General features: G+C 35.3%; 1 protein-coding gene across 3 annotated transcripts in view; it reads left to right on the top strand.

The window, feature by feature from the left end:
* The window catches only part of LOC128214315 (putative uncharacterized protein DDB_G0282133), a 91,333-nt gene that overhangs the window by 17,379 nt on the left and 60,064 nt on the right, over window positions 1–13,890 (top strand). Inside the window, exon 1 of one of the 3 annotated variants that reach the window (XM_052920716.1) lies at window positions 4,913–5,460. The exons of the other annotated variants lie outside the window; for them this stretch is intronic. Coding sequence (XP_052776676.1) covers window positions 4,913–5,460 — 548 coding nt within the window. Of the gene's footprint in view, window positions 1–4,912; window positions 5,461–13,890 lie in introns of those variants that run through there. 3 annotated transcript variants of the gene reach the window in all.

Below are 13,890 nucleotides of genomic sequence, written 5' to 3'. Positions count from 1 at the left end.
ATAGCATGTTGCTGACTTGGGGAATGTCACATTGGGTATAGCATGTTGCTGACTTGGTGAATGTTCACATTGGCTATAGCATGTTGCTGACTGGGGAATGTCACATTGGGTATAGCATGTTGCTGACTTGGGGAATGTCACATTGGGTATAGCATGTTGCTGACTTGGTGAATGTCACATTGGCTATATAGCATGTTGCTGACTTGGTGAATGTTCACATTGGGTATAGCATGTTGCTGACTTGGTGAATGTTCACATTGGGTATAGCATGTTGCTGACTTGGTGAATGTTCACATTGGGTATAGCATGTTGCTGACTTGGGGAATGTCACATTGGGTATAGCATGTTGCTGACTTGGTGAATGTCACATTGGCTATATAGCATGTTGCTGACTTGGGGAATGTCACATTGGGTATAGCATGTTGCTGACTTGGTGAATGTTCACATTGGCTATAGCATGTTGCTGACTTGGGGAATGTCACATTGGGTATAGCATGTTGCTGACTTGGGGAATGTCACATTGGGTATAGCATGTTGCTGACTTGGGGAATGTCACATTGGCTATAGCATGTTGCTGACTTGGGGAATGTCACATTGGGTATAGCATGTTGCTGACTTGGGGAATGTCACATTGGGTATAGCATGTTGCTGACTTGGGGAATGTCACATTGGGTATAGCATGTTGCTGACTTGGGGAATGTCACATTGGGTATAGCATGTTGCTGACTTGGTGAATGTCACATTGGGTATATAGCATGTTGCTGACTTGGTGAATGTTCACATTGGGTATAGCATGTTGCTGACTTGGTGAATGTCACATTGGCTATAGCATGTTGTTACCAGGCTAATGTCACATTGGGTATAGCATGTTGTTACCAGGCTAATGTCACATTGGGTATAGCATGTTGTTACCAGGCTAATGTCACATTGGCTATAGCATGTTGTTACCAGGCTAATGTCACATTGGGTATAGCATGTTGTTACCAGGCTAATGTCACATTGGGTATAGCATGTTACTGACTTACAGAATGTCAAATTGCCTTTACTGCTGTCACATATTGTTGATATGTTGAATGTCACATTTCGTTTTCTGCTGTTCCTTTTAAGTTAGTACATATCATTAGGTTCTTCTCATGAATGACTTGCAAGTTTGTTTTTTTTTTGAGTATATATCTAGAGATATATATATATATATATATATAGAGAGAGAGAGAGAGAGAGAGAGATATGAATATTCATTCCGGTTGTATTTGATAACAGTTATAAATGATCAAAAGGGTTATCATTGATTGTTCATGTTCAATATCATTCAATATTACTGTCTAAACATTATTGATATCATCATTGTAAAATTATAGTTTACATATTTATATAACATTTCTCGTCTTTATTACTGAAGTGAAACAAATTGTCTTGTTTCTTATATCTTTGTCATATTTTTAATTTTGATTTATCTTAGCACAATGTTTTTTTTATGGGTTTTTTTCTTATTAAGGTTTTCTATCAAAACTTTCAGGAGAATTGTTTATTTTGATAATGACTGTCATATTGGCGCCGTTGTTTGGTGAAAATAGGCGGTAGTGTTTTACTGTTTATTTTGATCTTTATTACCGTTTTCTTCAAGTGTCTGTGCAAATAATAATTATAGAAATATGGATTACATAACAGCCCATCATCGGCACTTAGGTAGATAACTTGAGGCGTTTTAAATTAAATGGCATTTAGACTAAATGCCATATTTTCTGGAGACCATTCAGGGGGATTTATTCAGAAGGCTGAAAATTCAAGGGGATTTTGGTAGTATTCAGGGGATTTTTTTAGCAGGTTTAAATAAATTAGTGCATAATGAGATTTTTGGATAAAATTATATATGTACATGTACATATAGTTGCCAAATGGAGAAAGACACCGACTTGTTGGTTCATTATTGTTTAATTGTAAAATATAATATATTTTTTAGCAAATTCATCTGTTTTTCGAGGGAGAAAGTGCTGTCATTGTCTTTAGGTTGTCAGTTTTGTGATGAAAAACATTGCAGTATTGTCAAAGCCTTGGTGTCGGCGTTGACATGTGCAAAAAAAACTTTTACCTATACCATTTCTCAAAAAACGTTGAAGATTTTCATATGAAACTTGGGCCTAAAAAAAAAATACATTTGGTTCGGGTTACCCGACCCTACCTACGGAATAGGCGCCGACCCTAACGTTTTTATAGTCAGTTTGAAAAAAAATGAAAAACTAAAAAAAAAAAAAAAAAATAATAATTTTTTTTTTCTTTTTTTTTTTTGGCTTTTCAATATGTAGTTTAAAAGATAACTTTAACACCATTCTCCAATGATGAAAATGACATTCTTATATAAAGCCTAATAAAAAAAAAATAAAAAAAAATAAAAAGCCTACCTACCCTACCTATTTTTGAAAAGGATGTAACCCTAACCAAACAATTTTTTTTTTTAGGCCTTGGTACACATGTTGCCTGAGACATTACCCCCTTTACGACTGCACCAAAAAGCAAACAGACAAGTATAAGGGTTTGCTCAGCAGCACTCAGGTTTTGTTTAAAGGGGCTAGACACCAGATGGTCCAAAAAACAGCAAATGCAAAATTTCCTCGAAATAAGTCTAGAACTGTCAATGTGAGCTAATAGGAGGCTGCTGTTGCATCACTTTACATGATTAAATAATAAACACAACAACCATATTGCTGTCTCATCTTAGTGTTTCCTCGTTTAAATAATTATTGTGCTTAATGGTTTCCAGTTTAAAACATATCTGTTAATGAGATACAGATAAATATACCAATGCTATTTTTAAACTTACTGAGATTTACTTGGTAGACAACCGTAGTAAATTTTGATTTGGAAAAATGTGAAAAAACTGCGATAGATGAATGTGTAGTAAGCGATGTGATACATCAGTATGTAAGATTCAATGCGTATTACACAATGTCAATTTTTTTTTTTTTTTTTTCCTCTTCCAATTGTATCATCTGGTGTCTAGTCCCTTTAAGAAATAATCCTTATGATACATGCTGATTTTTTTTTTACTCTTTAATTGCTACAAATCAACCAGCATTTTTATTTCATTTAATAAATTGAAAAATATTAAGTGCCATTTGAAAAGAAAATGCCAGCATATTTTATAATCAAATTTGGAACTTCTGGTAAATTAAGCAACGTCAAAAGTGAAACTTTGCCCTAGTATATTTTCAACAATGGTCAGCCGCATTTGTACATTAATTAATCCATAAAAATGCAATGAAATGTGTCTTTAAAGTGCCTTAAAGGTTCCTCAAATAAGCTTTAATTCCGATTAAGTGTATTACAACAATGATACATTCATCTGGATAATTACGATCTTGGATTTACGAAATGCACCTACTTAAGATGTCTTTCAGACGTCTTAGACTTTCACTTCCTCGCATTATATATGCTTGGGCCATACACTAAAGCGTTTGTTATTCTTGATTTAACTTTCAAAACATGATGTTCTAACCATTATTAACTTTTTGAATTATGGTAGCTATATGGATTCACATATAAATTTAAGTGAAATCAAGCAGAAATAGAATATTGAAAGAGCGGATGAAGTGTGTTAGTGATTTGTTCATTTGTAAAGATTTTGACTTTTTTATTTGCGAAGGTACGAGATTTATTTGTTTTAGACATTGAAGAGTTAAGTTTGATCATATTGGTATCGTGAAAAATCAGATTATCTTGGCATTCTGTGATATAAATCGCTGTCACTGATTAACATCGATGTCTTTACTTTGAAATCATTGGATATAGACTATCGAATTTAATATCTTTGATATAATTTGATAACATTGTGAGGTTTTGTCCGAAGAGGGTATTTAATTATTTGAACAGCATTTATCTAATATGCCAGTTGAAGAATAAATTTGAGGAAGATTTGTTTAATTTTCACTGACAGTGATCTTAAATGTTTCATTATATACGATTTGGTAAATTACAAATAAATATTTAGCTTAATGAAATCAATAAATTCATGAAGGTGATAATTGTTTAAACTTTAAACTGATATACAAGAATAAAAGTGTGAGACACTTTTCCAGTTTTGAAACTCGAATAAATGGATTTTAATGGTTCAGTCTAGGGAATAAAGTTATTGAAGGTTTTCATGTTAAAGTCAATATTCTTATACCAACTGACGAGTAATTTTTGTTTATATTTTGTGATTTGTGATTGGAAAATTCATGATGGAAATTTTATTCAGTGAAATAGTCGGTAAATGAACTGTATTAACCTCAGCATAATGAGATCATGATTCTGAACTGTGTCAAACAACAGGCCTTATCATCTTTTATATTGGAGCATCTTTGATTTTTCATTTGAAGTGTTGACTTTCAGCGTCAAAGACATTATTTAACGCCCTTGTACTCATGATTTTAAGAGGTTGGAGAATTGATCCATTATACTGAATGCATTCCTTTATTTATTATTGAACTCTTGAGATATTGATCTCAATTGTATGGAATATGATTTTTTTTTGTAATTTAATTTTCTAGGACTGGTATTCATTAATTATGGATAAGAAACAGTTGCCCTTCGATTGAAAGTCACTGTAAGTGCATTATAGGTATAGAAAATTCTACTGTGTTCAAAATTGCGTATTTGAAATATTAATTATTTGTTTGGATTTTAATAGATTCTTCATTCGGATAGTTAAGACATTTTTGACAGGTTTTGCCCAACTTGTCAATAATTTAGATGTCAAATAAATGGATTTCCATATGTTTAGACAATTTACCTCTGAAGTAAATGCAAACGTTGCAAGATTATTGCATTAACCTGTAAAATATCAACGGATTACAACTGTTACTTCAAACTGTGATTACTCACCAATAATGCACGAGGAAAAATCAACATGTTTCGGATACAGACTATAGAACAGATGGATGCTTCAGCCAACCCGAGTGACCATTGTCGCGAAATGGAAAAAGAGACACAGGAAATTCCTGAAATTCGCCAATCAGATGTGCGTAAGAAATCGAGCGTCCGGATTCCTAGCGGCAGCCATATTCTTGAACGACTTTACAATGATCATGGTGTACGTGTACGAATGATTCGTAGAGGTCGACCAAACCGTATACCTACAGTTAAGGAACTAATTGATCACCTGTCTAAAAAACATGATAACTTGTTAGAACTTGAAGCCAAAGGTAAACAACTTGAAAAGCCTGCTTCGAAAAATAGTTACATGACATCGACAGGTAACACATTCCGTAAAGAAATGAAGAAGATGGACACTATGCGATGTATATCGGACAGTTATCGAAGTATGTCGGAGACTGGACAGAGTCTCGAAATTCTCGCGGCAGAGAGAGACCAAGTGCGGTGCCTATCTGAACGACCCGTCAAATTCGAGATTTGGGAACCAGAGATCAACTCATTCACCCCTCAAAGTTTATCTCCGAGAAAAGAGCAGAAGAAACAACCAAGGTACATCAACTATATTTCTTGTGATTGGTTTAAGTTAATTAATGGTGGTGCATTTGTCAGCCAAATGATATTACAAAAAGCAAATTCATTTGTCAGAATTAATGGTGGTGCATTTGTCAGCCAAATGATATTACAAAAAGCAAATTCATTTGTCAACATTAATGGTGGTGCATTTGTCAGTTCAACTGGTATTACAAAAAGCAAATTCATCTGTCATACTAAATAATGGTACATTTGTCAGGCTTAAATGGTATTACATTAAGCAAATTCACACTTAATGGTAGTTGCATTTACCACAGCAAATAGTATAACATAAGGCAAATGTAAGTGGTCAATCTGGTGCACTTTCACATTGATATTGTAAACAAATAGAACTAGTACCTTTGTCGGACCAAATGGTATTACATTAAGCACATATAACTGGCACTTTTGTCAAAACAAATGATATATCATATTAAGCAAATACAACTGGAGCTTTTGTCAGACCAAATGATATCATATGTAACATTAAAAGCATATTACTGGTACTTTTGTTGAACCAAATGGAATTACATTTAGCAAATATAACTGGTGCTTTCATCAGAGCAAATGATATTACAGGTAGCAAATATAACTGGTACTTTTATCAAACTAAATGATATTTGATTAAGCACATATAACTGGTACTTTTGTCAGACCAAATGATATTACATTTAGCAAATATTACTGGTAATTTGGGCAGACCATGCAAATACAACTGGATTTTTTTCAGACTTAATGATATAACATTAAGCAAATATAACAGGTGCATTTGTCAGTCTAAATGGATAGGTACATAAAGCAAATGTAACATTCAATAAGCAGCTCTTGTTATTTTTGATGGGGAGAAGTCTTATCACAGTATTAAAGTTAGAGACATTGTCTTGTTTATGCCCATTTTAAGTCTCAGTAAGCATGGTGTCATATACTGACTTAAATTGATTGTTCTTTCCAGCTTGACCTTTGCCTCAAATGCTAATACAGAGATCACTATAGGCAGCTAGTCTAGGTATTATTGAACAGTTTGTCTTATAGTGATTTGTAAATATTAGCCAGCTAGGGAACAAAACACTGATATTTGTTGATTTTACTTATGCATGGCTCCATTATTTGTGACACTGTTTGGTTTTGCATTGGTTAGTAAACTACTTGAACATTTTTGCAGTTTCCGGACAAACAGTCCATTGTTAACTTTTTTTGTTGGAAATGGATATCTGCCAAATTCTAGTAATATATGTAGCATTTTGGTGGAAATATTTGGCATAAGTTGCAATCAGATTTTGGGCCACTGAGTTAAAGATCACTTGTGGGGTATACAGACAGGCAGATGGACAGGCAGGTGGGCGTGCTGGCGGCATCCAGTATGTTGTTTGATCAAAAACTTATAACTTAGACTTATGGCTGTAGGCCATCAAGAGTTCTCGCCCTTTAATAAAAGAAATTACCTAAAATTGGTAATGTCAATTCAATAACTTAAAAAGCCTTTGTCCAATCATCATCAAATTTGGTTAGAATGTGAACTGGCATAATTGCTTGGACAAGTTCGATAATCAGCCATATTTGGAAAGTCACTCGAGAGTTATCGCCCTTTAATTATAGAAGTGACCTCAAATTGGTCTTGTCCAATCAAGAAGGAGCCTTCGTCCAATCATAACCAAATTTGGTCAGAATGTGTTTGGGCAAAATATCTGTCAGGTTTCATAATCAGGCCTGTCACTTACCTCAGTCACTCCAGAGTTGTGACCCTAGACCAGGCAAAAATTGTGTTTACAGTGTCCGCTCTATAAATTTGGCGTAATGTTCACCAAATTTGGTGTCCTGAAATTAGGACGGGCATATTTTGTGACAGTTGGCACTCTTGTTTATGTCTATAGATTCTGATAATCATTATATACCATTTTTTAGCAGGTAGCTGTAATTGATTTTAATCAGGTGAAAAGGTAGATGAAAAAATGGCTGGTCCAGTTAGTGGGTAATTTTAACAATATAATGTAGACCACTAAAAACTTAAAGATTGTTAGTATGTACTAAGACAAAATAAATGCTTATGCGACGGTGTCAAACCATTTAAAAAAAATTTGTTAAGTACCTTCATATTTAACAATCTTTAACCATTACTAAAAAAATCATAACCATACATGATTGCATTCAATTGACAGAAATAAGAACAGGATTTGTTTGTTTTTCATTAAATATTTTGGATATTAATACATGTATTTTCACGGATAAGTTCTTCTTTGTTGGCAGTTTGAATTTCAATCTTGTCACAATGAATTATTGTTATTTATTAGTCCCAGACAAATCTTCATGTTTTACAACGATGACAATGTCATATTTATCGGATTTTGTACTTTAAATTTCGTTATTTTGTGTCATTTCAATTATAGTTGGTCCATTTTCTGAAATTTAAGAAGTTAATTATGAATTATGTGCGATTATTTTACGACTTCATTTCAATTATTGTTCATAGGAATTACTCTACCTAGCTAATGATATATTGGTGTATTGATGTATGTAAATTATATTTGCAAATGTGATTTCCAACCTTTTTTGTTTATCATACATTATCATAAATATTTAACAACTGATATTGGATCCGTTCTGATGAAAAAATCATACACAGTATGACCATGGCTTTCTATTCAAATGGGGATATTTGGACACGATATTTGGCTGTAACAAGCATTGTAAATTATTTAAGATGTCTTGTTGGGAGAAGAGGTTCAAGTTGATAATCAGTGAAGAAGAAAATACAATATTTATCTTGTAAGTTTTCCAGATTTGGGTTTCTAAATGGAGTATGTTTGGCTTGCAGAAATATTTCAATGACCGTAAGTAGTGGTCAAATTTCAGGATTTTAAGAAGTGGACTGTTTTACAAATATTGAAGTCCTTGGTATTGAAAAATCAGATTTTAGGGTAGTGGAATAAACAGGAATACATACAAGCTGAAGTGGCACCTTTGGATCTAGGAGATTGTTAAATATAGTAAGGAAATGTACAAATAAAGTGAATGGTGATTATGTTATACCTTATTTGTGAGTTTAAGCTGAACTCACTGTTTTATATAAATTTTATGTTTTGATTTCTTTACAACAATGATATTCGAATTGAGCATAAAAAGAAAGAAACAAAATACACTGAGCTGCTGTGTAAACATCATCAGTTGCAGCAGTAATGTCCAACTATAATGTCAACAGTATACCTGGTAGAATGCATGCAGGTTGATGATATTATGAAACTTGTAACCCATCACCTAAATCAAGTTTAGTTGAGAAAGTGTGAAACTTTTGGCCGGAGACCTAAATCAAGAGTAGTTTAGATGAGAAAGTGTGAAACTTGCGGCCGGAGACCTAAATCCAGAGTAGTTTAGATGAACAAGTGTGAAACTTTTGACCAGAGACTAATTCAAGAGGAGTTTAGATGAAAAAGTGTGAAACTTGTTACCAGAGACCTAAATCAAGAGTAGATGAAAAAGTGTGAAACTTGTGGCCAGAGGCGTAAATCAAGAGAAGTTTAGATGAAATAGTGTGGAACTTGTGGCCAGAGACCTAAATCAAGAGTATTTTAGATGAAACAGTGTGAAACTAATGTTACCAGAGACCTAAATCAAGAGTAGTTTCATTAGATGAAATAGTGTGAAACTTGTGGTCTGAGACCAAATTCAAGAGAAGTTTAGATGAAATACTGTGCAACTTGTGGTCAGAGACCTAAATCAAGAGGTGTTGCATAGATGAGAAAGTGTGGAACTTGTTACCAGAGACCTAAACCAAGAGTAGTTTAGATGAAATAGTGTGAAACTTGTAGCCAGAGACCTAATTCAAGAGTAGTTTAGATGAAATTGTGTGAAACTTGTGGTCAGAGACCTAAATCAAGAGGAGTTGCATAGATGAGAAAGTGTGAAACTTATGGCCAAAGACCTAAATTAAGAGTAGTTTAGATGAAATAGTGTGCAACTTGTGGCCAGAGACCTAAAGCAAGAGTAGTTTAGATGAGAAAGTGTGAAACTTGTGGCCGGCGACCTAAATCAAGAGTAGTTTAGATGAACAAGTGTGAAACTTTTGACCAGAGACTAATTCAAGAGGAGTTTAGATGAAAAAGTGTGAAACTTGTTACCAGAGACCTAAATCAAGAGTAGATGAAAAAGGGTGAAACTTGTGGCCAGAGACGTAAATCAAGAGAAGTTTAGATGAAATAGTGTGGAACTTGTGGCCAGAGACCTAAATCAAGAGTATTTTAGATGAAACAGTGTGAAACTAATGTAACCAGAGACCTAAATCAAGAGTAGTTTCATTAGATGAAATAGTGTGAAACTTGTGGCCTGAGACCAAATTCAAGAGAAGTTTAGATGAAATACCGTGCAACTTGTGGTCAGAGACCTAAATCAAGAGGTGTTGCATAGATGAGAAAGTGTGAAACTTGTTACCAGAGACCTAAACCAAGAGTAGTTTAGATGAAATAGTGTGAAACTTGTAGCCAGAGACCTAATTCAAGAGTAGTTTAGATGAAATAGTGTGAAACTTGTGATCAGAGACCTAAATCAAGAGGAGTTGCATAGATGAGAAAGTGAGAAACTTATGGCCAAAGACCTAAATCAAGAGTAGTTTAGATGAAATAGTGTGCAACTTGTGGCCAGAGACCTAAAGCAAGAGTAGTTTAGAAAAGAATGTGTAAAATCTGATTAACGATTACCGTATTTACTCGGTAGTCGACCAAAAACAGATCTTAAAATCACCCTGAAAACCTGCCTCGACTTATGGCTATGTTATAGTAAAAGATCTAACCAAAAACTGATCTGAAAAAGGTAGAAAAATAATTTGCTGAGTTTTTAAAAACCAGATTATGACAGCCATTACCAAAGGAGACTTCCACAAAAGTTTGAAGAACATTGACTACTCTATCCTTGTTGAAGCAGTTAAAGAAAAATGAGCGAACTAGGGAGTCATCAAACTCTGCAGAGATGATTGTTGCTAAATTGCCAACATAGATACATCTTAGTCAACAACCATTTACCCCATTGACTTCTCCACTATGGGTAAATACAGCAGAGGCCGCAAAAGTGGTGGAGGGCTAAATCTTGCAGTGGGTGGGTTCCATGTAAGCGCCCCACCAAGGTTGGTGGAAGAGAAGCTGCCTGAGGGGTCTGGGCCGGGGATAGGGACAGGGCAAGGGAGACGGGCAACGATAGAGGAGGAGAACTTCACCCTGCGGGACTTACTACTGAGAGGAAGACGGAAACGGAGTGGTGATGATTCCACTTTGCCCAGGCTAAACGTCGTCCAGGTGACACAGGTGAGATATTGAAGTTAATGTCTTTATTATGCTTATAAATAAGCTGATGCCAGAGCTGTTGACAGTTGCGCTCTTTCCTTTGCTGTCAATAAGCGTATGTAATAAAACTTAAAATGCAAACTACATTTTCATCCAATAAAATTGCAGATAGGCAATCATTATGTACTATGCTTAATCATTAAAGGGGCTAGACACCAAATGATCCAAAGATAGGCAAATATAGTATTTCCTGAAAACAAACTTAGAATTGTCAATGTGCGCTAGTAGCTGTCTCATCTGTGTTTTCGTGTTTAAAATAGCACAATGGTTTCCCAGTATAAGTCATCTGTTTATGAGTACAGATGAATATACCGAGGCTATTTTAAACTTACTGGGATTAACGTGGTAAATTTCAAATTGGAAAAATGCGCATAAACTGTGAAAGATGCATGTGTCATAAGCAATGTGATACATCAGTAAGTAAGATTCAATGTGTTGTACACAACGATGTCAATTTTATGTAAGTTTTTGACAGTTTTTCTTTTTCTTGCATCTGTATCATCTGGTGTGCAGCCCCTTTAAGAATTTCAACTTCCGCTGGTGTTTAAACGTCAACCTACTGGCACTGATCCAATACACGCTCCCTGCATTAGATCTAGATCTTCAATTCATTTACCCTTAGTTGTGACAGTTATTTCCCCTGTGAGAAAAGTGTGGGTGTTTTATGCGTTTAAGCAATAATCCATTTATTGTTTTATGAGCTGTCCGTCTAACAACTATTTGAAGATGCAAACAAGGGTTTACAATTACCTTTGCTAGTTTTACTGTAATTGATTACTTTTATTATGCTTCTTACAAGGAGAAATCAATTATTCAGTAAGATGGCTTCCTGATAACTTTTAGGGTTCTAATCGAGATTATGACCTTGATAATAAAAGCGTAGTAATGATAGGAGATCAATTACAACCACTAGCGGTCCTTGTCACCCGAGAAAAATGTAATAATTGTCAGGTATTGTTCTGCGACATGATTATATCTTCACTCTTGTCATTTGAAACCAGCCACATTTGACCGCTTTTTATTGCCGACTTTGTTATATGGCAACCCCCCCTGTGGTTTGTTTAAGTCCAGTAAAGAAATGTTATATTTGAAAAGTGCATTGGAAAATAATAATTTTAGTTTAATCACAACCCGCATTGTCAGCAGAATTCATATTTACTGGAAATTAATTGCAATTACAAAAGGTAAATTGATAACTAATCCATTTTGTTCATATTTTACGTTATTTACGTTATGCACATATGTTTTCTATACTTACATAATGATGGGGGAGATTATTTCATCAAGGAACCTAAGGGAGCAATTTCATACTTAGGAGATATTTTCCACAGTGGCACTGGGGACCATTTAATAAAAAATCCTTAAGGTACGATATTGTACTTAGGAGGGATTTTGGACTGTGGTACTGAGGGCCATTTTAAACCAAATAAATTTCAATTCTGAGGGACGGGCGCAAGTTAAAAGGTTACACCCCTAAGTAACGCCAACTCTAATGTCATATCATGGATTCGCCCCTGGTTATGAGGGGCTATTTCATCAAGAATCTTTAAGGAGTGATTTTGTACCTAGGAGGGATTACACAGTGGTACTGGGGGCTATTTTAACAAGATTCATAGGAGTGATATTGTACCTAGGAGGGATTACACAGTGGTACTGGGGGCTATTTTAACAAGATTCATAGGAGTGATATTGTACCTAGGAGGGATTACACAGTGGTACTGGGGGCTATTTTAACAAGATTCATAGGAGTGATATTGTACCTAGGAGGGATTACACAGTGGTACTGGGGGCTATTTTAACAAGATTCATAGGAGTGATATTGTACCTAGGAGGGATTACACAGTGGTACTGGGGGCTATTTTAACAAGATTCATAGGAGTGATATTGTACCTAGGAGGGATTACACAGTGGTACTGGGGGCTATTTTAACAAGATTCATAGGAGTGATATTGTACCTAGGAGGGATTACACAGTGGTACTGGGGGCTATTTTAACAAGATTCATAGGAGTGATATTGTACCTAGGAGGGATTACACAGTGGTAATGGGGGCTATTCTATCAAGATTCATAGGAGTGATATTGTACCTAGGAGGGATTACACAGTGGTACTGGGGGCTATTTTAACAAGATTCATAGGAGTGATATTGTACCTAGGAGGGATTACACAGTGGTACTGGGGGCTATTTTAACAAGATTCATAGGAGTGATATTGTACCTAGGAGGGATTACACAGTGGTACTGGGGGCTATTTTAACAAGATTCATAGGAGTGATATTGTACCTAGAAGGGATTACACAGTGGTACTGGGGGCTATTTTAACAAGATTCATAGGAGTGATATTGTACCTAGGAGGGATTACACAGTGGTAATGGGGGCTATTCTATCAAGATTCATAGGAGTGATATTGTACCTAGGAGGGATTACACAGTGGTACTGGGGGCTATTTCATCAAGAATCTTTAAGGAGTGATTTTGTACCTAGGAGGGATAACACAGTGGTACTGGTGGCTATTTCATCAAGAATCTTTAAGGAGTGATTTTGTACCTAGGAGGGATGACACAGTGGTACTGGAGGCTATTTCATCAAGATTCATAGGAGTGATATTGTACCTAGGAGGGATTACACAGTGGTACTGGGGGCTATTTTAACAAGATTCATAGGAGTGATATTGTACCTAGGAGGGATTACACAGTGGTACTGGGGGCTATTTTAACAAGATTCATAGGAGTGATATTGTACCTAGGAGGGATTACACAGTGGTACTGGGTGCTATTTTAACAAGATTCATAGGAGTGATATTGTACCTAGGAGGGATTACACAGTGGTACTGGGGGCTATTTTAACAAGATTCATAGGAGTGATATTTTACCTAGGAGGGATTACACAGTGGTACTGGGGGCTATTTTAACAAGATTCATAGGAGTGATATTGTACCTAGGAGGGATTACACAGTGGTACTGGGTGCTATTTTAACAAGATTCATAGGAGTGATATTGTACCTAGGAGGGATTTTCAACAGTGTTATGAGAGGGGCTATTTTATCAAGATATAGAAGTGATTTTGTACCTAGGAGGGATAACAC

The sequence above is a fragment of the Mya arenaria genome, chromosome 13 (assembly GCF_026914265.1).
Source record: "Mya arenaria isolate MELC-2E11 chromosome 13, ASM2691426v1".
Taxonomy (NCBI): domain Eukaryota; kingdom Metazoa; phylum Mollusca; class Bivalvia; order Myida; family Myidae; genus Mya; species Mya arenaria.
The sequence above is the reverse complement of the archived record's forward strand: the minus strand, read 5'-3'. Positions and strand labels throughout refer to the sequence as shown.